Source organism: Megalops cyprinoides, chromosome 16 (genome assembly GCF_013368585.1).
Source record: "Megalops cyprinoides isolate fMegCyp1 chromosome 16, fMegCyp1.pri, whole genome shotgun sequence".
NCBI classification, from domain to species: Eukaryota; Metazoa; Chordata; class Actinopteri; order Elopiformes; family Megalopidae; genus Megalops; species Megalops cyprinoides.
Genome location: NC_050598.1, coordinates 6,173,198 through 6,200,561, shown reverse-complemented (window position 1 = coordinate 6,200,561; position 27,364 = coordinate 6,173,198). Strand labels below are relative to the sequence as shown.

The 27,364-nt window shown below is 50.1% G+C and overlaps 1 protein-coding gene across 1 annotated transcript; it reads left to right on the top strand.

Moving 5' to 3' along the window:
• The first annotated feature begins 116 nt into the window (after positions 1–116).
• neurl4 (neuralized E3 ubiquitin protein ligase 4) lies at positions 117–27,364 on the top strand. Its single transcript, XM_036548721.1, has 29 exons — positions 117–296; positions 5,338–5,812; positions 6,859–6,924; positions 7,452–7,900; positions 8,185–8,296; positions 8,970–9,058; positions 9,442–9,514; positions 10,735–11,008; positions 11,501–11,682; positions 12,213–12,298; positions 12,679–12,841; positions 13,008–13,218; positions 13,590–13,666; positions 14,262–14,340; positions 14,845–15,014; positions 15,305–15,433; positions 16,281–16,426; positions 17,012–17,230; positions 17,804–17,902; positions 18,967–19,110; positions 19,584–19,748; positions 19,934–20,092; positions 21,586–21,765; positions 23,107–23,200; positions 24,128–24,235; positions 24,680–24,824; positions 25,397–25,509; positions 26,460–26,619; positions 27,085–27,364. The coding sequence occupies exons 1-29, from the start codon at positions 132–134 to the stop codon at positions 27,287–27,289; spliced, it is 4,737 nt and encodes a 1,578-aa protein (XP_036404614.1). The 5' UTR covers positions 117–131; the 3' UTR covers positions 27,290–27,364.

The window sequence follows — 27,364 nt, the reverse complement described above, 5'->3', positions numbered from 1 at the left end:
AAGGACAACAGTGTGTGATCGACCTTCTACCGTTTAACTGTGGCGCATGCTGCGCGGCCAGAGCACCATTGAAATCAACGGAGCGGGGCAAAACTCGCAGCAGTGTCGTGAAACGCGCCGCCCCAGTGAAGATGGCTGCCGAGTTGCACCCGCGCAGCGGAAAACTGATCGGCCTATCGAACTCGAACCGAACCGCTCAGCGCAACCAGCCGGTCCAAGAATTCAACCACGGCTTGGTTCTGAGTCGAGAGCCGCTGAGAGACCGTGATGTCTTTACAGTCCGCATCGACAAGAAGGTAAATAACTTTGGGCGGAGAGCAGAGATCGGAGTGTTGTTAGAGACAGATCTCACGAAGTGAACTGGACGGGGGTCAGTGTGCGGTTGCTATCCGGCCGGAGCGGGGCGTGCATGGCTTTGACAACCGACTAGCGAAGGAGGGGAGGACGATTAGTGGGGCACGAGAATGCGTTAGCAACGAATAACTGGCAACGGACCGGCCTAACCTTAGTAAACCAATAGCTAATGATAAACTGGTCGCTAGCAATGCTGTTTTGTTAGCTAGCTAGCTCGTTTGCTGTATAGCAACTGTGTGTCCGCATCGCTACGAGGGGTCTTTTTTGAAAGGTAATGAGGTGGCTTGCTAGCCGACTGTGCATCGTCCCTGACGTTTTGCTGGTGATCCGGCACCCATTGCAGGTGTTTAATGGCGCTGGTAATATTCAGGCGAGGATATTGAACGCATATAGCTTGTGAGGTAATCACAATGTTTATTATTTCCCCCTAGCTAACTTGGCTAGTTGGCTAGTTAATCGTGGCTAACGGCCAGAGCAAAATCCCATATTCCTCTCCAGATAGCTGACTTTACTGCATGTTGTTGTGTTGTGGCAGCAGCACGAAGGAATTTAGAGTAAGGGATTGAGGTGGGGCTAGATGTGGATGTTGATTGTGCATGGTTCAAATTGCTGTGCACCAAGATAACCCAAATGTAGCTGCTTTGCAGATGGGCAGAGTCAGAAAATGTGCCATTATTATAACTATGAAAAGTGTGATCGTCTCCCTTGCAGCGCCTGACTTGGCTAGGTCTGTGTCTAGCTTGCTTGATTTATGAATTTTCCCTCTGATTCTTCATACATACAATTCATGTTGCTGTGAACGTTATACCGCGTGTACTTAATCTGACAGTGAGTGAGTAAGATCGAGACAAGCTAGTGCCAAGAATGTAAACAACATGCTCTTTGGCCATGGAGTAGTGTCAACCTTCATAGTTATCCATCTTTGTATACATTTGCTAATGTTAATACACTGTGTTCACTCATTTTCTTTTTCTTACTCTTAAAATAGACAGACTGAAAGGACCCAGTCCAAACAGCGATTGACCTTGTAAATGATAATGGATGGTATCGCTTTTAAATGGACATTTATCGCGGCTGTGTTTGTAGGCAGCTGATTTGTGTTTCACGAGTTAGCTGGCTAGAGTTGTTTGTAAATGCTTGGGTTGGAAGATTCCTATCAGTATGAATTCATTTCGCTGTATGTGGCTGTGTTTATGGCTATGACGGTTTTCCCTTTTTTTGCGTTAGTGCCCCTCGCTCAATAGACTGCATGCCACCGAGCCGTCTCGGTGATGACAGACCGATCTGTGCCGCTGTGTCAACAACATGCCAGCGCGTATCCCTTCCATTGCCTGCCCGTCGCTGGCGACGCATGGCTCCGGCCGAAGCCTGTCCCCGTGCCAACCGCGGTGCCAGCTCCAAATCACTTTACGCTTATAGTAACCTGGCCGTGCCCATAATAGGTCTTGCAGAATCGCCACGCGCATTTTGTATCTGGCCTTGCCAATCAGAACAGCATGAAGAGCACAGCGTGTGGCACCCCGGCCTGTTACCATAAATGTGCGCGTGGTAAACAGAGCACACACGTCAAACATAGAAATGCTACTACATAAAGTTACGTGCAAAAACTGTAACAGCCGGTCGTCCCCGTGAGATAGTCCCAGTGAGAAGTCATTTGGTCGGAAAATGAAGTATGACATCATCGCGTATAGATTCGTCAGCTGCAGAGAGCAGCGCAGCGAACCCCATTATGATTAACGGTTTGTTATGATGTTTGGGATGTGGGCTGTATGCCTGAATCCACGAACGGGTTGTATCTTATCTTAAAGTAATCATTGTCTATTTTGAAGGCTGTAATTTTTGCCTTGTTTTTCACTTTGTCGCTGTGTTTGTAGAGGTTTGCCGATATCTACTGTGCGGCATTGTCAGTGCTGTGCCGCACAAACATCGAATCGTCGTGTTGAAAGTAAGTTGTTCAGCTTTCATTAAAATGATGGGATTGACACAGTGGGCATTTTGGATCAGATGAATATTTTACTTTCAGAAACACGAAGTGCATGTTTCCTCTGCCTGTCCTGCTGTTCTATGTTAGAAGCGCTCGAGCGCCGTTCTGCTTTGCCATGCAACCATCTAAATAACATGGCAGTTTATTAAAAGCCAGCCGTATTTTCATTGTAATGCAGACAAGTACATTCTAAACATGGCCCCATTTTTTGACTGTGATTGGATGTTTACAACTGACTATTTCAGCAGTGTTACTCTTTCATAACATTACCTCATACCATGCTAGGCCCACATATTGGTTCACACAGATTTAAAAATGTGCACTGTAACTCGGTAAGCACGTAGATGCAATATGGATTTGGGGTTTGTAGACACACAGTTCAGCTTTGAAGCTTTCATTGCATTTTTTTTTGCATAGGAGTATTTATATAGCTGATATTTTACTGATGTGTTAACTATTAGTAAGAAGTTTATTGATATATTACCAGTGCAGTTGGATGTTGATGGAGGAAGTTGAGGATTAAAAACACTTAGAGTAATTCTGTCTAGAAATGAAACCCATGGTCAGTTTGCATGCAGTAGTCAGCTTTCAAAGGGATGTTGAGCTGGTGGACAGTGAATGTCCAAATATAGGGTTTGAAACATGACAATAATTTCACATTTCAGTGAGAGATTCATAGTTGAAATGAAGTTTTTCAGAGAACAGCGCTTGCAGTGCTCAAATTCCTTTGGCCAGTGGTCTAATGGCAGTCTAATGCCAATCTGGATTTTAAACCTTCATCCTTCTGATTACAAGTTCAGAGCCGTCAACAATGACCCTCAGTCACAGTATAAGGGAGTACGTTGTATACTATCTTTCTGGATTCTCAGAGTGCTTTACAGCAAAGGAGGGTCACTCACCTCAGCTACCACCTGAGTGATGCAACCATTTGCACCAGAACGCTCACCACACATTAGCTGCAGCAATGTGAACAGAAGTTGCATAGAGAAGCATCTGCCCCCAGGTGGCACATTTAAAAACAGCCAACAGGGATTGGCCAGCCGGACCTCGGCACTCGCACTGACACTGGCTACGAGGAGCCAGAAAGGGCAGGAGAGATATTTTAGTCTTCCCCATAGTGCCGGTGGTACATACAGAGAGTAACTAACACAGGGGCTGCCCCTCTTACAGTGTTACATAACCTGACGAGAGAGGCCTCTCCACATGGCAGCCAGTAGGCATCTCCTGTTATTTAACCTATATCTGCAGGCCTTTGTAACACTGCCTTACATAGCAGAGAGAGAGAGAGAGAGAGAGAGGGAGGCTCCAGCCTCATTTCCACTGACCCACCTTAGCTGTCAGCTTGCCGTTCCAACGCAGCCCAGCATGTCAGTTTGCATTTTATACCAAGCCAGCCTCACCAACCACTTAAGTGCAGCTGACCCCGGGACATTCTCAGTGCCAGGCTGTTTTCTGTAGCGTCTACACCCAGCAATGTCGCATTTGTTTTTTGTAAATAAACATTTTTGCTCACAGGCCTGTGGGCCGAGGAAGGGAGATGTAGCGCTTATGTTTTTTTTTTTTGTACACAATTTGTAGAGACCATGGCAAACAGTCGTGATAGAGCGTTCATCCTTCAAACAGTGTTGGAGCTGCATGGGATTTTTTTCCGAGCATGAATTATTGATATGTGAAGGGGTTTGTGCTGCCCGTCTAGGAGCAGGCCTTGTTAAGGATACTTTGTGGCTGTGGTGCTCTACAGGACAAACGTCTGCTTGACTCGTCTAGGCTTGGCGCTAACCCTTGTCCTGTCTGGGGTTGGGCAGCATGCTTCCGGGCCCAGTCCATTTTGGCCGACCTGCTGTTTCCCAAATTCAGTCTACTGTAGAAGTGCGTGGAGTTTGCTGATTGCCACTGGTCTAGCTGACCTCAGGTCAGTGGCAACTCGGCCATGGAGCATGGGAGATCAGATTGGCAGAAAGAGAAAAAGAAATGTATACAAATGAGTCCTGAAGAAGTGCTCTGTTAATACAAAAGGGAGGGGAGCGGTGGGGCATGTGCACATTTTTGGCCCTGTACCTTATCTGCTAGCCTCAGTTCAGCGCAGCTTTCCCCATAGCTGTTGATAGTGGTGTTTGTATCAATTTTGGCTGTCCACCTGCTGTTCTTGTTTACTTCTATCATCTCCGCCTATGCCTCTGTCTCGGAGAACGCACAAGGGTCTCACAACACCTCTGCAATGCTGCTGTGAAATATCACAGCCTGTAATGTTGCAGCAGCGTTGTGGTGATGTTGTCAGGAGCCTCGTATGAAGCGTCTCTTCACTTTCCCCGTTTCCCGAGCAGGGTGGCGTAGTGGTAAGGAGCAGGGCTCGTAACTGAACGGTTGCTGGTTCGATGCAGGGGCACTGCCTTTGTACCCTTGGGCAAGGTACTTGACCTAGAATAGCTTCAGTAGATGTCCAGCTGTGTAAATGGATAAAATTGTAACCTGTGTAAGTTTCTCTGGATAAGATCATCTGCTAAATGACAATAATGTAGTGTAATGTACATTAGTCACACAGTCCTTGCTGTCCTTCAGTGTCCTCCACCGGCCCTTTGGCTCTGTGAGCCATGTGCACCCTCCTTCTCTTCCTTCCCCATTACACTCTTCCCCCCCCTCTTCACTATTCTTTTCATCTTTGTCTTTGTCTTGTCCTCCAGGTCATCTTTCCCCTCAATTCCATACAAATCTGTACTCAGCCTGCCTGGCTGTATGAACATGCAAATATGGGTGATAATGTACCCGCTGCACTTAGTTTGGCAGCTGCTGTGCATTCTACCAAGTTCAGTGGGTTGCTGTTCATAGACATAGCACAGTATAACAGCACATAGTGTGACCTGTCCAGTCCGCATGCAAGTTCTGCTCTGCTGGACCTCACAAACACTGTTCTCTCTGGCCCTCTTTTGCAGAGGGGTGTGTGCGTTGCACCAAGTTCCTTTTGTTTTTACTGACTGCCCTCCCCCCCCCCCCTGTTTCAGGTGAACTCGTGGAGCGGCTCCATCGAGATCGGCGTGACGACGCAGGACCCGGCAGGCCTGGTGTTCCCGAGCAGCGCCACGGGGCTGAAGGGCGGCTCGTGGATCGTGTCTGGCTGCTCAGTGCTGAAGGACGGCCGCTCGGTGCTGGAGGAGTACGGCCGCGACCTGGACCAGCTGGGCGAGGGCGACCGCGTGGGCATCCAGCGGAGCGGGCGCGGCGAGCTGCACCTGTGGGTGAACGGGCAGGACTGCGGCGCGGCGGCCAGCGGCCTGCCCGCGCGCCTCTGGGCCGTGGTGGACCTGTACGGCAAGTGCACGCAGGTGACGGTGGTCAGCTGCGAGCCGCCGCCCCCCGCCGCCGAGGGCGAGGCGGCCGAGGAGGAGGCGGGTACCACCGTGGCCGCCCGGGACGAGGGGACGGCAGGAGCCATCGTGGTCACGGGCGCCGGCGCTGTGAACGGGGACATGGAGGAAGGTAAGGGGAAAGCCTGGCCTGTACCTTTTTTAATACAAAAAATGCATTATTCTGTGAGTTAAAAATCCTTTTTTTTCTTGCTTTTTACTCACTTAAGACACCGTCTGAATAGGTTGTCTAGTGTTGCATTCCGTGTTTTGGGACAGGAAGCTTTTGAGGGGTGTATTTGTGTTGCCTAGTGCAGTTTGATAAATCACAAATGAGTGCATTTGGAGTGTACCTGGTACACACTTTGAGAGGGCCTGACACACACCCGTTTTGGAAGTTTCTGGTTTTGAAATCATGGAACCTTGCTGCATGTCACCACCTCAGTACGTAGCGGTTATTTCCAAACCACATGGGTGTGCTCAGCCCTCAGTGCTGCTGCCACAGTGTATGAAACGCCGACCAGAACTCCAGGCCACACAAAATCACCAAATATTTTCACCAGTTTGTCTGTTTCATTCCGCTTATCGCTGTGGCACTGCTAGCGGCAATAGGCACCTGTGTGCGGATAGGTCAGATAAAGTTTGCTGCTCTCCCCGCAGCTTGGCGAGCTCCGTATCTCCTGCTTCTTTCCATCCTGCGTTTTGGCGCTCCCTCTTTTGCGTTTTATCTCCCGTATTTCATGGCGCACTGCCTGCGTCGCGCTGCGGCTCCACGGGAAGCCGCTCTCAAGCAGAGCATCTGCTTCTTGTTGGAACGCCTCCGTTCTGAGTGTCTGCTCCTCGTTGACCGTTTCCTGTCCCTTGCGGATGGCGGGTCTGGACCCTGAGCGGGCGTTTGGCGGGAGCGTGAAGCCTGCTAGAAATGCGCTCGGCGCTGCCTGGAGCTCATGCAGGGCAGCGTGCCTCACAGAGGTGCACCTGACACACTGTGCTGAGTGGGGCGCTAAACCGAAGTAGCATTTTATTGTAGTAGCTGTTAAAAGGACAAAATCTAGGGCTAGAGTCGTAGAGAAAGAAATGTCAGCTTTCAGTCTTCTGACTTCTCTCTCTTCGCTCTTCCTCTCCTCTTTCCTCCTGCTCCTCCTTTCCTCGTTCCTCTCTTATCCCTATTCCTCTCAGCCCCTGAGCTTCCTCGCAGTCAGAGTCGACCAGACAAGTTCCCCAGCACCTTAGAGCCTGAGCCAGGTGAGGAAGCACTCCCGTGAACATTAGTATTGATATCATTACATCATTCCATTGTAATTACAGTGCTGATATCATAACAACAGTCCACCATCATTAGAGGTTAACATCATAATGATTATCATTACATCAGTTTGTCATCATTACAGTGTTTAGCATCATTAATATCAGTAAATCAGTCCTTCATAAATAGTGTTCAACATCACTGATGTCATTACATTGGTCCATTATAATTACAGTGTTTACCATCGTTATGATACCATTACGTAAGTCTGTCATAATTTGACATCATTGTTGTAACTACATCAGTTGGTCATAATTACAGACTAAAATCTTTATGACATCATTACATCAGTCCATCATTTTAACAGTGATTAACATTATTATGATATCATTAAATCAGTCCATCATAGTAAGTGTTTAACATCGTTATGGTGTCATTGCAGTCTGTCCTAATTACAGCAGCTGTTCCCAGTGTCACTGCTGTCCTCTCAGCATGACCGCTGTGTCTGCCTCTGTCCCCTCCCCAGTGCTGACAGAACACCAGCTGTTTGACGTGTTCAACAACGCCATAGTGTCCCTGTACCGCTCGGAAGAGGAGGGCACGGCTGATGCCGGGGGCGGGGCAGGAGGCGGCGCCCCCGAGGGGTCGAGGGGGGCCGCGGGGGGCGGCGGCGGAGGGGGCGAGGGAGTCGGCGGCGGCGGGGGCGGGGAAGGGGACGGGGGCGGGGGAGGGGGCAGCACCAACGGCAGCACCAACGGCAGCAGCCCGGCCGGGAGCGGAGGGGGCGTGGTCGGGCAGGGGGCGGGGTCAGGCGGAGTTACGACCAACGACGCGCTGCTGTTCCACGAGAAGTGCGGCACGCTGATCAAGCTGAGCAACAACAACAAGACGGCAGAGCGGCGGAGACCCCTCGACGAGTTCAACAACGGGGTGGTCATGACCAACCGGCCGCTGCGGCACAACGAGATGTTTGAGGTGAGGGCCGGGGTTAGGATCAGTCAGTGCGTGATGATGTAGTTGTAGTGCGGACATTGGGGAAGTTAATCACAGAAGCTGGACTCAGAGCATACTGTAGCTGGCATATAGCCACTCTTTGGCTGAATACTCCAGTAAGCATTTGGAACTGTAAAGTTAAAGTATGCTCTTACTGTGAAATTAAGCATGGCACTTAGGAATAAGGTAACATATGTGTCAGTGGTTCAGCAGCAACATCTGAAATCTGGAGGGCTTGCCATCGTCTTATCCTTATTCTCCCTCAGATCCGGATCGACAAGCTGGTGGACAAGTGGTCGGGCTCAATCGAGATCGGGGTGACAACCCACAATCCTAATAATCTGGACTACCCCGCAACCATGACCAACCTACGCTCAGGTACTGAACGGAGCTCACGTGTACACCTCCTGGTCTGGAGAATCCTGTGAAATGTGAGCTCATGAAAGCTGCCTGCTTAATTCACTTCATTGATTGGCTGGTTAGACGATTGACTGATACAACCATTGATTGATTGATGGTGTTCATCATTTTGCATCGGTGTGTGCAATGTAGAGTTTTCTATGCTTCGCAAAGTGCTGTTATAGCCGTACAGCTTTCCCTTGTGTATCAGCGAGAGACTGTGCTTCGGTTAGCTTAGACACGCACTTAACCACTTAGAACCAGATATAGTAAGACTGCTCTCCAGCTAATGAGACACAGCAGAGTCTATCAGTGGCCAGTGGAATGTAATTGAATTTCACTGTTTAGTTTGTTATTGTGTGTAGTGTGTTACTCTGAATACAGCTTGGCCTTGCAATCTGGGTACTCAATGCAGAACTCTCTGGCAATGTCATTGGCTTTGGGAGCTGTAAAGCAGTAAAATCTGATGGATTGATTCTGTTACAGACACAGTGACAATGTCATGTATGTCATGTATGACCTCTGACCGTTAGATTGATATATTGTGTGTGTGTGTGCGCGCACGTGTGTGCGTGCATGCCTGTGTGCGGGCACATACGTGCATGTCTGTTTTTATGTGTGTGTTTACGTGTGTGTGTGTCTTTCTGTTCAGGAACGATAATGATGAGCGGCTGTGGGATTCTTACCAACGGGAAGGGGACCCGCAGGGAGTACTGCGAGTTCAGCCTGGACGAGCTGCAGGTCAGTCGCTGCCGCTCTCGCTGCCCCCCGCCCACCCCCTAATAGGTCTCGCGGGGGGGGAGGGCTCAGATCAGGGAACACGGTTGGCTGGTTCCGTTGAGTGCCGTCAGCAATAACCGTGGATTACGTCGCTTCACAGCGGCTAAGTCTGCATCGCGTCTGTTTGAAACCCAGCGTTTGGCTGTAAATCAGTTCAGTGTTATAACGTCAGCAACCACGTCTCCTGCCTTCACTTCGTCCGTTTATATATTTCTTTGTCCTACACCCTCTTCCGTTTAACACCCCGCTATCCTTTCTTTTTGTACATTTTATCTCCCCCCAAAAAAATACGTATAAATTTCTTTTGACTCTCTCACTCACTCCCCCCCTTATCTCTGTTTCAGGAGGGGGACCACATAGGCCTGATGCGAAAAGCCAGTGGAGCTCTGCACTTCTACATTAATGGAATTGACCAAGGTGAGTCTGACACGTTGCCATTGTGGTCTCCTCACTGGCTTCTGGGAGCAGGTTTGAAGGAAACCTCACTGACTTTTGCCTCATCACTCTGGCTTGTGTACGGACACCTGCAGTATCTCAGTGTAATCTGCCTGTTGTGGGGAAGAAAAAAGGCAAATCATTCCGTTCCAACGCAAATGGAAACTGCCATGCTTTTTCTTTTTCATACGTCAAAACAGCATTTAATCAGCGAAAGATGGACATAAAATGTCCTTTTTTGAAGTCCTAGCACCACCCAAGCATTCTGCTGTGCCACAGCATGGCTGTTGTATCGCACAGCAGGTGAATACTCACAGAGGCGCTGCATGAAATTGGCTTTCACAGTCTCCCTGAGCGAGTGAGCCAGTGTTGCATCAGTGAAGTTCTCAGAAACATGCCTGTGGCTCTTAGCATGGTTGTCTGTTTCGCCACAGACCAAGACCAGACTTCCACTGTTCCTGCGGTCTGTTGTTGTCATGCCATAGTGTTCAGTTCCCTCCTAAACACAGTGCAAATTTGCATGGGTCCTAAAAACATGACTGGATATATACATCTGTGACCGGTTTGATCAGGATAGGTCTTTTGTCAGTCTGTTGTTAGTGCATTACTGAAGGTATATTTGAAAGATGACACTGTATACACGTGCTAATTTATACACTCTGAAACAGTACACATAAAGTGCTTAATCAGTGAGTCACTTTGATTAACAAAATCGATTTATGTTCGTATGCACTTGGTCTTTGTACACAAAAGCAGGTGCATCTGTCACAAGACTTTAAGTGGAAGCTAACCATAACAACTTGCCATGGTATGCACCTATCTGTTTGCATTTGTAGCACATTTAGTACAGATCAGACCATCATTTCAGTTTGATGTGCTGTCTTATGACTACTAGGTGTTGATTTCTCAGCCTGATGCTGAGTCGAGCCTAAGATGATATTGAAATTCGATCGTTAGGGGTGGTTGTGTCATCCGAGCAGAACTGCTGCTGTGTCAGGCTAGAATTTTACTGACTTTGTCAGGACAAAGGACTTTTTGATGCTGACCCTGTGTGAACCCATCGCTGACCTCTGTCTGACCCTACACTGACCCCCATCTGACCTTGTGTCTTCCCCTTGTTGACCCTGTGGCGACCTCTTGTGAACCCACCGCCGACCCCTCGTTGACCTCTTGGTGACCCCGTGTTGACCCCCCATCCCCAGGCGTGGCCGCTGCCCAGACTCCAGCCGTGGTGTACGGAGTGGTGGACCTGTACGGCATGGCGGTGAAGGTGACCATCGTGCACAACCACAACCACAGCGACCGGCTGCGGCGCAACAACGCCATCATGCGGGCACTGTCGCCCGACGTGGGTCGGCCCCGCCCCGCCCTCTCCCTCACGCCCGACCCCGACGCCCAGGACCGCCTGCTCTTCCACCCCAACTGTGGCCAGAAGGCGGCTATAATCAGCGACGGGCGGACCGCCCTGCGGCCGCAGTGAGTCTGGCCTCTCTGTGTGCCTCACACGTTTACATATTACATTCATTTATCCAGAGTGATTTCCAGCACAGGAGAGCAGAAGGGTGTCCATCCAAGTTAAATGAACAACAGTGTCAGACCAGTCTAACAACAGACCAGTGAGTGTGAGCATATATTTATATATATATTCATAATTATACTTATATATGCGTATCCTATATATTAATATATAAGAACATATTATGACGAGCACAGGCCATTCGGCCCAACTAAGCTCACCATTTCTTATATACATATACTTATACATAAAATATGTATACGCACACATGCATTACCATATATCACACAAACCTTTACTATGTTTAGCAGTAAAGGTTTGTCTGCCATAGTGAAAGTTTCAAGGTGTGGAGAAGGGTGAAATTTTCAGTGTGAAAACCGCAGAGGTCGTGAAAACGTGTTAATCCTCCTCCTTCCACGCCCCCCCCCCCTCCTACTTTTTCATGCGGGCAGCGCGACGGACGACTTCAACCACGGGGTGGTCCTGAGCAGCCGGCCGTTGCGCTCCAATGAGGTGTTCCAGGTGCGCATCGACAAGATGGTGGACAAGTGGGCGGGGTCCATTGAGATTGGTGTCACCACGCACAACCCCGCCTACCTGCAGCTGCCCTCCACCATGACCAACCTGCGCTCAGGTAACGGAGACACACACACACACACAAACGTGTGTACGCAGACATGCTATTCCTTATCCAACCATGGATGACTGGAACTGGGCTATGGCATTAGTAGTACAGTCTGCAAAGGGCCATCTGGTACAGTCTGACAAATGTGGTCTGTTTTGGTCATTGGGTGGAATCTGAAGCGATTTGCTCTGCATGCTTGGTCACACATGCTGGGCTTAATCATAAAACACACCAAGATGGTGCCTGCTCAGCATATTTTCACACCGATAGCCTCTGGTCCTCTGCTCAGAGGTCACAATTACTGCAAGCTCTTTGCCTTTCGACAGAGCAGTCTCGGCTAGAAAATTCAGTTCCCTTTTCAGTCTAAGACTGTTTAATATCACTGTGCTTAGATGAAACTTGGAAAGCAAAGAAAGTTGGGTTTTATTTGACAGGATGCAAGGGAACCTCTGTCCATCTTTTCTCTCTCTCTCTCTCTCTCTCTCTCTCTCTCTCACTCTCTGCCTCTCACTCACTCCTTCGCTCCCTCTTTGCATCAGGCACCTGGATGATGACAGGAAATGGCGTGATGCACAACGGAACCACGATACTGGACGAGTATGGGCACAATCTGGACCGGCTAAAGGTGTGTGCAGGAACTCCCACCCCTGTCCATGACCCCACCCGTCTCTACCCTTCTCCACACGCTTCTGCTCCGGTCTCCTGTCCTCACCCCTCCTTCCTTCTTAACAACTCCCCACACTCTCTCTCGCACTCTTTCTGCCCTTCCCTACACCCAGGTTCTTTCCTTTTTTTTTCAACCCCTCCCCACACTCTCTTTCCCCCTGCCCTCTGCCCTCTGCCCTCTGCCCTCTGCCCTCTGTCACCTCCCCCTTGTGACCCTTCACTGATCACACCCCACCCTTGTCTCCTCCCCTTCACACACCCCACACCCCGCCCCCCTGTTCCCTGGCTTCTGATTGGCCAGTGTTAATGAGCGTTGTTTTCTCTCCCTGCCTATCATAGGCCGGGGACACGGTGGGCGTGGTGCGGAAGGAGGACGGCAGCCTGCACTTCTTTGTGAACGGTGTGGCTCAGGGCCCGGCCGCCTGGAACGTCCCGCCCAGCGTCTACGCTGTGGTGGACCTGTACGGACAGGCTGCCCAGGCCACCATCATGGACGACATGGGTGAGCGAGAGAGAGAGGAACAGGGTGGAGTGGGACTAAGGGGAGGGGGTCACTTAGAGGAGGGGGGAGCGGAAGACTTAAGTGGGAGAGGGGTTTTCTGTTTTGTTAGTTCCGTCGAGACGATTCACCAAATCTCACACCCCCATCCCTCCACCCCCCCCCCCAGCCGACCTGCCCCCCCTTCCTGAAGACAGCTCGGAGGGTCCCACGGCGATGTCCCCCGGCAGCCCCTGCTCCGTGGGCGGGGCCAATGGCACTAGTGACCTGCGCTTCCACCAGCTCCACGGCACCAACGCAGTCATCACCAACGGAGGGCGCACCGCCCTGCGGCAGAACTGCCGCAGTGAGTTTAACGACGCCATCGTCATCTCCAACAGGTGAGGGGAAAAGGGTCACCTCTGACAGGTGAGGGGGACAGGGTCACCTCCGACAGGTGAGGGGGACGGTCACAGGGTCACCTCCGACAGGTGAGGGGGACGGTCACAGGGTCAGCTCTGACAGGTGAGGGGGACAGGGTCACCTCCGACAGGTGAGGGGAACAGTGTCACCTCCCAATAGGTCAGGGGGATAGTATCACTTCCAGCAGTCTCAAACAGGGTAGGGGGACAAGTGCATAGGCTGACAGAAGACTTCAGGTTCAAAGAGCAGTAGTCATCTGTCTGCGGTTCTGAGAGGTTACCAGATTTGCCATGGCTAATTAGGTGAACTGAATCTAATGCACTTTGTGTGTGTTTGTGGGTGGGTCCAGGTGCCTCAGAGATGGGGAGCTGTTTGAAATCATCATTCAGAAGATGGTGGATCGCTGGTCAGGATCAATTGAGGCAGGTGAGTCCACTGGTACAAATTATAGAGCAGACGTATCTGCACTGGTATAGAGCCCACAGGTAAAGGACCTCCATCTTATGGGCACAAGTTCCACCAGCACATTGTACTAAAACCACCACATCAGCACAGAATGAGGCTATAGTCATCTTTTTATACCATTTACAATATAAGCTGTCTTACTGCTGTATTACTGTCTTACACTGTATAACACAGTGAATTAGAGTTAACATCTGTGCCATACTCATACTACCTGAGCTGCTCCAGGACAGAGTGCTGCTATGGCGACGGTGCTCTCAGATTGCCACACTTGCCAATCACAGAGACAGTATGAGTGATCAAGGCTGCCCCTCTGGAAATGTCATTTCACGCATGTTGCAGACACCTGCTTAACTGCCACCATTTAAACGCCGCTGAGAGCCTTCTGGTACCTCGCTCAACCTGTCGTGAGCCATTATATCACAGCCCTTTGCAGTTTTGCTGCGCTGTAAGCTGCTGCTGTGAAGGCTGTTGCTCTGTGTGGTAAAACATCCATTGCTCTGTACCTCTGCGCGCTCTCTGGGATGTCTAATGTGTGTTTGTGGATTTGTATTACCAGGGGTGACCGCAATCAGGCCAGAGGAACTGGAATTCCCCAATACCATGACTGACATTGACTATGATACATGGATGCTGAGGTAATGTGTGTGTGTGTGTGTTGCTCTGTTTATTGCAGTGCTTTTTCTATCCTATGAAGAGTAGTGCACATAGCAGAGGAATTATGTCTGTAGAATGTCCACTTCTCCCTCTAACCACCTCTTCCCCCTTTCTTCTCTTCCACCTGTCCTTCTTCCCTGTTTCACCCCCATTTCCCCTCCTCTCGTCCTCCTCCCCTTTCCTTTTTGTCATCCCTCCTTCCCCCATTCCCCATCTCCTTTTGCCTCTTCCCCCCATCCTCTCCACCCCCCTTTCCCCTCTTCTTTCCTGCTTTTTCTTCTCTGTATCATCTCCATCCCTTCCATGTCTCACCACCTCTTTCCCCTGCTCCATGCCTCTCTTCTCTCCTCTCCCCCTCCTGTTCCCCTCCCTCCCCCTTCCCATCTCCCGTTCCTCTCTCTCCCTCTCTCTCTGCCTTCTGTTCTCTTCTCTCCCTCTCTCTCCCCTCTCCCATTCCCTCTCGCTCCCACTCTGCTCCCCCTCAGTGGCACGGCCATCATGCAGGACGGTAACACCATGCGGAACAATTACGGCTGTGACCTGGACTCCCTGACCACGGCCTCCCGCATCGGCATGATGCGCTCGGCCACCGGAGACCTGCACTACTACATCAACGGCGTGGACCAGGGCGTGGCCTGCACCGGCCTGCCACCAGGTAAACACCCCAACGCTCCCCTTCTGCCCATGCACCGGCCTCCCAAAGAGCCGCAGAAAGCACATCTTACAAGATTTCAGATTCAAATTCTGACAGCTTTATTGGAAAAGCGTACAATGACAGACAGACCACACAGACAAACGTCACGTTTTAGGACCTGAAACGCACAGATATGCCTTTACTTTTTCACACATAGCACACTGTATGTCTGGGGCTACCTGTGATGTACGCAGCTTGCAGCTGTGCGGTGAACCCGGTAAACCCCGCCTCCCTGTGTGTCTGTCTATCAGAGGTGTTCGCGGTCATCGACCTGTACGGTCAGTGCGTCCAGGTGTCCATCACCAGCGCCTCCGGGCCGCTGGACAACAGCCTGTGCACCAGCAACATCACGGAGAAGAGCTTCCCCATCCACTCGCCAGGTACTGCACGTGTGTGTGTGTGTGTGCATGTGCGTGTGAGCGTGTGTGTGCGTGTGAGCGTGTGCGCACCGGTCAGTGTGTCCTTCATTGTGCATCTGTGTGCTTGCAGTGCCTGTGAATAAAATTATCTGTTCACGCTGGAGGGAATTTGAGGGGTGGACCAGTTTTTAACTGGAAAGATCCACTAATTACAGCCTCAGTGTGAACCCTCGTCTCAGCATAAATGTAGAGCGGTTTCAAAACTGGATGCTGCCAGTTTTCACAAAATGAATCATTGGTTTGACCCCTAGTAAAAAGAAATCAGATTGATTGATAGATAGATAGATAGATAGATAGATAGTACATTATTAATCCAAAAAGGAAATTGCCTTGCGAACAGTCAAGCATGTGGGGAATGGAGGTACACAGCATAAAACAATAGGACAATAAATAATGCAACTGCACCATTAAAATAACAAGTTGTAGTAATTCAATAATTTCCGTTAAGTGTGCTTATTGCACAAATTGAATTTATATATATTGCAGAAGTTGAGACTGATGCAGATTTCCCTGTTGACCTCTGAGAAGATGACAAATGTTTTTATTACTCTATATATTTTATAACAAATACTTACTATCCCCATTTAAAACTAACAATGTAGCTTTTTTAGGCTCCGTTTTTAGGCCTTTCTGTTTGCTTTGATTACAAGTTTCCTGTTATTCAGGATTCAGAGGTAGCATTTCACAGAGGGAGTGAAACTCTGGAGCTGCCATGAGACCCACCTTTGCACACGGTTTGAACCTACTGCAAGTGCACTTTGCATTAAATCAGCGCACTCTCACTCTGCCCCTTTGTGTCTCCCCCTAGTGGCCGGGGTGGCTCATCGTCTGCACGGTAAACATGGCAAGAACGTGGTGCTGCTGGGAGACGGCTGCCAGGCGGTGAGGGTGGGCGGGTACGCGCACGGCATCGTCTTCAGCGCCAAGGAGCTCAAGACGGATGAGCTCTTCGAGGTGAGCGGGTGAGGGAGGTGAATGAGGTGAAGGAGGAGGGAGGTGATATTTGTTGAACCCTTGTTTAACCAGGTGAGCTTTTAAGGACAAGTTGTAATTTTAGTTACGACCTGGCAGAACAGAAAATACAAGGACACAAGAATACAAGGTCACAGTGCAAATCAAATGTTCACAAAAGTCAATCCAAAGAGCTCCCACCTCGTGCATTAAATTTTTGGTGGAGTGTCTAGTCCAGGAAAATCTAGGATTGTCTAGTGTCTTAGAAGGATAAAACACCACAGTCAGAGAGATCACAGACCCTACAGCCCATCCTCTGTCTTTAGACTGTTATGCTGTTTCACCACAATGTGCGGTGTATAAAACAATATCGTAAATAAACAGGTGGTTAAAATATATATTTACATAATTATGTTATAAGTGTGTGTAATGTGTAAAATAAACGTAAGAGCTCTCAGGTTTTTGGCCCATGAGCAGATAGAGGAGCCAGGATGTTTTGCTGCCTGACCCCACCATGTGAATCGGGAAATGCCGAGGGGCAGCTGTACAGCGCTTTGATGATTTAGCGAGCGGCTCTGTCTGGCGCAGGTGAAGATCGACGAGGTGGACGAGCAGTGGTCCGGCTCGCTGCACGTGGGCCTGACCACGCTGCAGCCGGCCGACCTGCCCTCCTGCCCCATGGGCGGCCTCTCGCCCTCGCTGCCCCAGCTCAGGGCCAGGGTCACATGGCTGCTGGCCGGCTCCGAGGTGCGGCGCAACGGCTCGCTGCAGAGGCAGAACTACGGCTGCTCGCTCGACCGGCTGGCGGTGAGAGACGGGGGGGGGGGCAGGGGGCGAGGGAGGATCCGGGGCTCAGAGGGGAGAGCAAGCGGATGGGAGGCGGAGGGGATCAAGGGAGACCCGGGAGAGCGGGGGTCGGGGGTCGAGGGAGATTCGGAGGTCTGATTGAAGAGCGGGGGGGCAGAGGGGCAGTGGGGGAAGGGGGTCACACAGCGAGTGAGGGGGATCGAGGTAGGCTCAGCAGAGGGAGGGAGGGAACTCAGCAATAAGCAGGGGGGTCAAGGGAGGGTGTTGGCAAAGACTTGAGAAAGAAGAGACAGCGGTAGGATGGATGGAGGGAAGGTAAGAGGGGTGGATGGAGAAAGGGAAGCACGGGATGTTGGATAGGAGGTAAGACAGATGGTTTAAATGCTACAGGGAAGGGAGTATGGTAGGCATGAGGCAGTAATCCCAGCTGAGAATAACAGATACTGTGCGAGTGTGTAGTGAGTGTATGAGTGTGGTCTGTGCTCTGCATATGAGTGTGGTCTGCTCTGTAGATGAGGGTGGTATGTGCTCTGTGTATTGACGTTGCCTGTGCGTATTTCTGGGGGGTTTCAGGTGGGGAACCGCGTCGGGGTGAAGCGGTGCAGTGATGACACCATGCACATCCTCATTGATGGAGAGGACATGGGACCCGCTGCCACTGCGGTGGCCAAGGTACTTCTTCACCTGTCCCTGCCCTAAAACACTGCTGTCCTTTATAACAGACACACACACACACACACACCCCTCACCTGTCCCTGCCCTAAAACACTGCTGTCCTTTATAACAGACACACACACACACACACACACCCCTCACCTGTCCCTGCCCTAAAACACTGCTGTCCTTTATAACAGACACACACACACACACACACACACACACACACACACACACACACACACACACCCCTCACCTGTCCCTGCCCTAAAACACTACTGTCCTTTATAACAGACACACACACACACACACACACACACACACCCCTCACCTGTCCCTGCCCTAAAACACTGCTGTCCTTTATAACAGACACACACACACACACACACACACACACACACACACACACACCCCTCACCTGTCCCTGCCCTAAAACACTGCTGTCCCTTATAGTGTACACACACACACACACACACACACACACACACACACACACACACACACACACACACACACATACACACACCCCTCACCTGTCCCTGCCCTAAAACACTGCTGTCCCTTATAGCGTACACACACACACACACACATGCACACACCCCTCACCTGTCCCTGCCCTAAAACACTGCTGTCCCTTATAGCGTACACACACACACACACACACACCCCTCACCTGTCCCTGCCCTAAAACACTGCTGTCCCTTATAGCGTACACACACACACACACATACACACACACACACACAGACACCCCTCACCTGTCCCTGCCCTAAAATACTGCTGTCCCTTATAGCGTACACACACACACACACATACACACACCCCTCACCTGTCCCTGCCCTAAAACACTGCTGTCCCTTATAGCGTACACACACACGTATCTATCACATTAACACACGCACACACGTCACACAGCTGTGCCTGCTGTCCCACGCATCCACACAGATGGATGCGCCATCTCAAACTGTCTTACACACAAACACACAACACAGAAAGACTGACACACAGGCGCACACAGAATGGCACACAAAGGCACAGACAGCAGCTGAGCAGCGTCTCTCTCTCCCTCTCCTCTGCAGAACGTGTACGCGGTGCTGGACCTGTACGGCAGGGTGACGGCCGTGTCCATCGTCAGCTCCACGGTGCTGGAGGACTCGGAGAGCGTCAAGGCCCCATCGCTCTCTTCCGACAGCTGCAGCGAGGGCGAGGACGACAGCACTCCGGTGAGACAGAGAGAGGGGGAGAGAGGGAGAGATAAAGAGAAAAGGAAGGTTGGGAGGGAGAGAAAGGGAGAGAAGACAAGAGAAAGGGAGGGATGAGGGTGGGAGAGAGGAAAAGAGAATGGAAGGGATGGACAGAGAGAGAGTAGAAGAGGATGTCAGGGAAAAAATGGGGAGGAGTGGGGGAATGGGGAAGGGAGGGCTAGAGGGCAAAGAGGAGAGGAGATTTAGGGAGAAGCAGCCTCAGTGTTGAGAGGGAAGGGAGAGCGTGCCGGCTGGTAAGAGAGGATTGGGTTCTTCCTGGAGAGCTGGTGGAAGGAGCTTTTTCTACTTAGTGGTGTAATGTACATTACTCAGAGTCAGCATTGTTATTTACTGTCTGTTCCATCACACATACAGAGAAAATTTGCACAGGCATGAACATCTGTCTTTCCCTCTGACCATGTGCACCCTCCCTCACCCCACTCTTTTTGCAGTGTGAGAACGAGGCTGCCTTGGTTCCTGCAGCCATGGCCTTCTTGGAGAATCATGGGAAGAATATCCAGCTGTCCAATCAGAATCTGACAGCTGCCCGGGTGTCCAGCTACAACCAGGGCCTGCTGGTCACAGCACAGCCCCTCGCCCGACAGCAGCTTTTCCAGGTACAGTGATTTCAGCACTGTGTTTGTGTGTGTGTGTCTGTGTGTGTGTGTGTGCATGTTTCTGCACGGGTGTGCGTGTGTGTGTATCTGTGTGTGTATATCTGTGTGTGTTTGTGCGTGTGTGTGAAGTGAAGGTGGTTTAATTGTGATTGCTGTGTGGTCCTGACCTGGTCATGTGGGTTCAGTTTCAGATTGACCGCTTGAACCCATCCTGGACGTCCTCCCTGTCGCTGGGTGTGATTGGCCACTCCCCCGACCGCCTCAACTTCCCCTCCACAGCCTGCTGTCTGAAGCGCTCCGCCTGGCTGCTACAGCGAGACTCGGTCTTCCACAACTCCCTCAAGGTACCCTCTCACCTCCCTCAAGGTACCCTCTCACCTCTTCCACAACTCCCTCAAGGTACCCTCTCACCTCCCTCAAGGTACCCTCTCACCTCTTCCACAACTCCCTCAAGGTACCCTCTCACCTCCCTCAAGGTACCCTTTCACCTCTTCCACAACTCCCTCAAGGTACCCTCTCACCTCTTCCACAACTCCCTCAAGGTACTCTCTCACCCATGGGCGTAAATTACGGGGGGGATGGGGGTGTTGTAACCCCCCCAATAATCAAAACTGGCCAATACAACCCCCCCAAATAATCATATTCATGGAGACCTCAACCCCCCCAATATTCAACCCAAAGTTACGCCCTTGCGCTTACCTCTTCCACAACTCCCTCAAGGTACCCTCTCACTGGTCTCTTTTTCTCCCATGAAAGGTGATCAGAAAAGTAAACAGAAGGCAAATGGTAACAAGCTCTTCAGACACAACATGAAGTTGGGCGCTCTGGGAGGCACAGGGGAATAAATGGGATAAAACTATAGTGGCACTTTATCGGGCTAATGTCACATGTATCCGTAGTTTATGTATGTCTCCCACTGTGACTGTGTGCGACAGGTTGCTCTACAGTGCATGTCTGTTCCTCCTCAAGGAGGATGGTTTTTTCATGCCCTCCACTGCAAGGAGCTCTGGGTAGTTTAAAGCCAATACTTCAGTACTTTTGTGTTTTTCTCATTCTCTAATGAAGTGCAGTGTTTTTTCTCGGCCATTGTGGTCAGATAATTAGCTGTGGCATGCCAGCTGAGTGGGACCAGATAGCACACAAATTTATGTTGTGTTTTCATGGGCATTTGCTGACAGACGTGTAGTGTAGCTCTGTTCCTGTGCCACTGACGATATGAATTAATCGTGTTTGAATCTTACTGTGCTGAGGCGTCAGTGGGTTTTTGCAGTGAGCTTTAGGACCAGGTAGCTGAGCAAATTCTTCTCTGGGCTCAGCTGCCGGCATTAAAGGGGCTTATGATCACAGGGTCTGAAATTAACCTCTGCCAGCCTGCAAGTGCAGGGTGATTTCCTCTTTGGCAGGTTAAAGCTGCAGGGTCAATGGCTAACTAGCTAGCTAGTTTGTTTTAGATAGTAATGTACGGTGATGGTATACAAATATGTCTGTTGCAAGATCTAATTGAAATGTATCTTGATTTGCTGTAAATTATTTTGCCTGATGAAAAATTTGACTGGCTGGCAAATCTTTTCATCTACTAGCAACCCTGGCTGGTGGACCAACAATTTCTTTTTTGGCATTTTTGTGTTAAAAGGAGTGCGGTTCCTGATTTTAAAGTGTTTCCAAAGTGTTCTTTTCCAGATTTGAATTCTGAAATTTCAGGTTTTATTACTGTAAGCGGAACCCATACCTCACTACGAGAGAAGTGGGTTCAAATCTCACACTCACAAATCCTTCTCTCTTTCTCCTTCTCACACACACACACACACACCTGTCTGACTTCCCTTCTCTCTGACAGATCTGTGAGAACTACGGGCCCAACCTGGACACCTGCCCCGAGGGGACGGTCCTGGGCCTGCTGGTGGACGGGAACAACTGCCTGCACCTCTACGTCAACGGGATGGACCAGGGCGTGGCAGCCCAGGACATCCCCAGCCCCTGCTACCCCCTCATCGACCTGTACGGCCAGTGCGAGCAGGTGAGCGCCATAACCATCAATCCTCTCTCTAAACCCCCGCCGGACGCCTGCACCACCCCGCTCACACACCTGCAGGCCCTGTGTGCTCTCCCCACATCTCCTCTGAAAGAGCTGAATGTTGCCCCCTACAAGACAGTAATACACTTCTGCCACTCACAGATTTGCAGCAAAGCCACGGGATCCATAATTGTCGTCAAACACCCTGATAACTGAAACCGCTACAGATGCACACATGTACCATGTTAGCATTGCTTTTTATTTCAGTACATAAGCAATTTCACAGCGTAATGTTACTGTTCTTTATCAATCAGGATTTTGCAGGTTATACTTGGCTGTAACCGTATTGGCTGGAATATGTCCTGCTTATAAGGTGACCACCCATTTTGAAATAGAATTTGGGGAAAAGAAGAGAAAGATGCACTTTAATCAAACCAAAAATCTGAGCAATAAATGGGGAAAACAGTTTTTACTAATAGCAGAAAGTGTGAGTAATATGGTAGAGCCAGTGTTTATAAGAGATTTGTAATCCAATAGAAAATTGCCAATTACATCAAAATGTTTGAAATTACAATATGCCCCCAAAACGGTTTACAGCTGTTTTGCAAAAACAGTATCAGTATCAGTAGTAAGTCCCTCAGCATTTGTGAAAACAGTTGTTTCTTTGTCAGGCACCTTTTAGTTATCACTAGCGAGAGATGCACCAAATTTATCAATCGGCACTGGCTTTCATGTAGGGCGCTGTGGGACTTGTAGTGTGTAAAATAACCAGTGGCAGTGGGTGAATTTTTTTGGAGGGTTATCCAGAATAAGCATCATTGTGTGGTCAGCGTCAGTGTGAAAAGGGGAAGGAGCTATTATATAAGTCATATCTGATGAACGCATTTGCTATCCATTGGTGCTGCTTTGGCTACCAGCGCCACCTTTAGACGCCCAGCCAATTAGTGCTAATAATTTTGTCTTTTTTGCAAACATAGAGTGATGAAGGCATGCTTTTATACCTAAACTGGTAAAATAATATGGTACCTTATATTTGAGCTAATATGGTATTGCTTTAAGCCTGTATTAACTAGAAGGAGGAAGTGTCAGTTGAGAATCTCCTTGTCACCATGCGAGCAAGTGCATCTGCATTCATTAGTCACACTGAAGCTGCCGGAAGCTTTTCGTTCCCAGAATACCCCCGCGTCAGCGCCCATAATCCCACTTAAACACGCCGGGACGGGTCTCCAGCCCAAATCTGCACCCCAGGCCTAATCCCCCCGCGCCGCAGCGAACAGACCAGGTCACATGGTGTGACGCTCACCTCATCTCGGGGGAATAACGTTTGTCATATTGCCATGGCAGGTTACCATAGTGACCAACGATGTGCCAGCGGTGGGAAGGGAGAGCGGAGAGTCGCGTTGCCAGGGTGACATGGAGAAGGCTGACATGGTTGATGGTAAGACATCTTTATTCAGTAGTACCAGTGGTAGTAACATAAGGACTGTGAAGCACTAGAAACAAATACAGCTGCTATTACTACTGCTACTGCTACTACTACCAGTAATGCTACCAGTATCATGACTACTCTTACTAATACTACTCCTAGTACTTAGGCTCTTGCTAATAATAGTTGTTCTAGTGATTTTTCCACTCCAGTTACCAGGACATAATGATAGTGTTATCACTGTTATGTCTTATTCTGCGTGTGTAGTATTGTGTAGTATAGTATTCTGGTGTAGTAAAATCCTCTTTCAAGAAAAAAAGTCCTGTTCAGAGCGAAAGGGCTTCTCCAGTCAGGCCCTCGTTGTGTGTGTCAGAGGGCAGCTTTCGGCAGCTGTGTGCAGCTTCGGGGGACAGCGGTGCTCCGGTGCGCCGTTCCGCCAGTGAGGCCGGCACATTCTTTCTGTGTGACTAATAAGCAGCGTGGAGGGAGGCGTTCCTCTGCCAGGGAGAGTCAGCTGACCGACTGTGGGCTGCGTCCCGGAGACAGGCAGACACAATGCCTGCACTGTTAGCCCCGCTTCCACAGGACGATGCATTTAACCTTCCTCCTCCTCTCCTCCTCCGCTCTGTCTTCCTCTCAGTCTTTCCGTTTCACCCTCCTGATCTCCTCCTCCTTTCTCTCCTTCTCTCTCAGTGCAACACAGTTGGCCTCGCTGGCATGAAAAAATACACACTTCAACTGCCAAATCATATGTGGAAAATAACAAATAACAAATTGGAGTGAAAAATAACATTAGTTATTATTATTGTTATTATTTGCTATCGTCATCATCATCATACATGAACAAAAGAAAAATGAACAGAATAACAGAAAATAGTACTTTTTTTTAAATAATGAAATAAAAATAATAATGATGGCTATGCATGTCTGTCTCCCCAGGGATCAAAGAGAGTGTGTGTTGGACGCCCCCTCCAGAAGTCAACCCAAATAAGACCTGCGAGTACCAAGCGCTCTGTGCCCGCTTTAAAGACCTGCTGACTCTGCCTGGTGAGTGCCACACCCCATCACATAACCCTCTGTCCCCTCTCTGCCCCTCACTGGCTGTACTCTCCTCCCACTCCCAGCATGCCATGCTCTTCCAGGCACGCATCCTATGCAGGAGTCAGTGGCCCTCTCCGCCGGCCCCACTCTACCCGTCTACTTGTGTCCTCATTTGGCCAATCATGATGAACCTGACCACTGAATGAGGCTGTGGGAGTCCGCTTACCTCAGACACGAGGAGGGAACTGTTGAATTGTGGGAAGTGGGTTCAGCCTTTCCTCCTCCTCCCTCTGTACTGCTGATAGTTCCAGGTGTTCACTTTTCATTTTATTTCCTTCATTCTTTGCCTCCCCCTGTACCCGTTCCCCCTCTCCCTGCCCGCTCTCTCTGCCCCCCCCATGCCCCCCCCCCCCCCCCCCCCCCCCCCTCGCTCTCTCCTCCTTCTTGCAGATGGCTACTTTAATGAGGACGCCAAGTACAACCTGTGCTACTGTGAGTCCTGCCACAAGCTGCGCGGCGATGAGGCATACTACAAGCGCGGGGAGCCTCCCCGGGACTACGCCCTGCCCTTCGGCTGGTGTCGCTTCGCCCTCAGGTCGGTTACAACACCCCACACACACACACACACACACACACACACAGACTCCCTGCAATACTCATTACATTACATTAAGTCATTTAGCAGACGCTCTTACCTAGAGTGACTTCCAAATAAGTGCATCACTATGCTAAGAGTAGTTATCAAAAAGTACAAGAGGTCAGTAAGATACTGAGTTAACTGCTAAACTAGTGTCGAGTGCTTTTTTAAAAAAATACACAATAGGGCTAGAGGATAGATAGAGAGGAAGGTAGGCTAGAGATACAGCTTCACATCCCAATGTTGCATTTCCCACGTAGGATTGAGACAGTCATTAAGGAATAGTTTGTTTGTCCTTTGATGTGCTTAGCCGGGCAGGTCCTGCCAAGGGTTTGATTCTGATCTTTATCTGTGATCTGGCACTCAGATCACAGCACACTGTACATCCAAAGTTGCTTTCTAGAACATTCGTCATCCTGGCAATTGAGGCTGGGAGTAGCCCGCCACGAGAAAATCCCGTCAGAATGGCAGCCTGGCCGGCATCGCCACCAGCAGCAGATGCAGGGTGACGGCTCTTTCCCTCTTGGCAGGATAAAGCCGCACTGCGAGGTGTCCAACGCGCTGAAGAAGTGGCACATCGCCTACCACGGCACCTCTGTGGGCAACCTGAGGCGCACCCTGGACCACAGCCAGCTGCTGTCAGGTAGGAGTCTCAGAGCCTGGAGCCGAGCCCGCCGACCCACAGAGCCCTGAGATGCCTCGGCCGGGTCGTTCACATTCCCTTTCTAACAGACACGTAACAGACGTTCCTTACGGACGCTTTCATAGGTGTCGTCCTGCTGTGTGCAGCTGTGCGATTGGGTGAGGGGAAAGGGAAGAAGGAAGGAAGGATGGATACAGTGTGGGAGAGAGTCTTACAGCGTCTGTACTGCATCAGTAGGATGTGGACGCGTGTTTAAAACATGGACGACAGTGGTGTGCTGCATTCTCCCTCTTTCACGTTGTGCCACACAAATCGTAATTTAAACATCATGACTTAACAACCCTCTGCTCCAGTTAGATACCTCTTTGATATCACAACAGTCACTGTATAAAAACACATCTGTGTAAGATATACTTATATAAGATGTAAAGAAAAAAAAAACATGGTAAATTTCCAGTAGTTTGTCTTTTCTTATTTTGATGGAGAAATATATCTCTGAAGTCTGAGCTTAAAATTAAGAAAAAATAATATTCAAATTCCATAGAATAGAAATTATTCTTTATTTCTCTGTCTGTATTTTCCCTTAATCCACCTCTGGCCACTTCAGCATTATTAGCATATGATTCCTCCCAGCAAAACTAACTTAACCTGTTTTAACCTCTTCTTCCTCACTTCCTCCCCATCCACCCCAAACTGCAAAAAAGTATCTAAATCCAGCCAGTTTGTGGAATAAATACCAGGCCTTTAAAACATGGCCCTGAATGTGGTTCCTGTGGGTTTCTCAGATGACCAGTTTGGCCAAACCAAAAAAAATGTTTTGGTTGAAAGGCGTGTTGTAATGAAGAACTGTGTTCTTGCAATCAGTAGCACTCATGAGAGAGAGAGAGAGAGAGATATGAGAAAGCCTCTGGGCGCAGTGTGTCTCACGGCAGCTCTGGCGTCTTCCACAGGGACGTCGTCCATCTTCTCGGTGTCGCAGGTGAAGGCAGAGGGCCAGAACGGCTACAGCGGGCCGGAGGAGAACAGCGCCCCCGACAGAGACATCCCCAGAGTGCAGCTCTCTCCCACCATGCGCTACTCCGGCCTGGAGACCTTCGCCCCCAAAGTGCAGTGAGTCCCGGGGAGGGGTGGCGAAGAACAGGGAGGTGGGAGGAGTTCGGGAAGCGGGGTATGGGATGGGAGATGTTCATTCCCAGAGTTCCCTGAGGTATAAGGAGTGGAGGGGGAAGAGGGTGAGTCCATATCGAGGGCTGAGGGCTACTTCATCACTTTACAACGTACAGGGGTTTGGAGTGATGGCACCAGAGAGTTAAAGTGGATTTGGATAGACGGCAGCCCCCCACTATGAAAAAAGACTACATTCCCATCCACCAAGGGAGAAGAAGGACGGAGTGGATGGGAATGCATTATACAGTACATTTGGGTCCCTGGGGAAATATAACGAGTTCCTATCCACTCCAGCATGCAGATTGCAGCGTAATATGAGACGTTCCTATGTACCTCACTGTGTGGATGGGAATGTAATGTGATGCAGTATGACTCCATTCTCAGCCGCGGCCTCTGCTCTCTCCGCAGATTCCGGGACCCTCGCTCGCACCGCTACCACCAGGCGCAGGTGGGCTTCCAGGTGTGCGTCCGGCCGGGCTCCTACAAGGCCGGCCCGCAGAGCTTGGGGCTGAGCGAGTCCCTGGACCCCCGCTTCAGCAACGCTGAGATCGAGTGGATCACCAAGGAGAAGGGAGGCACCCTGCTGTACGGCCTGCTCATCCGAGTGGAGTGAAGGACGGGATGGTGGGGGGGGGGTGCAGGGGGTCCCCAAGGCCTCCTGCTCTGACACCAACCAAAATTCCAAAAT

Coding starts and splice junctions, on each gene's coding strand:
- neurl4 (XM_036548721.1), top strand. CDS start 132: ATGGCTGCCGAGTTGCACCCGCGCAGCGGAAAACTGATCGGCCTATCG. Junction 12,842..13,007: donor CACCATCATGGACGACATGG/GTGAGCGAGAGA, acceptor CCCCCCCCCCAG/CCGACCTGCCCCCCCTTCCT. Junction 15,015..15,304: donor CTGCACCGGCCTGCCACCAG/GTAAACACCCCA, acceptor TCTGTCTATCAG/AGGTGTTCGCGGTCATCGAC.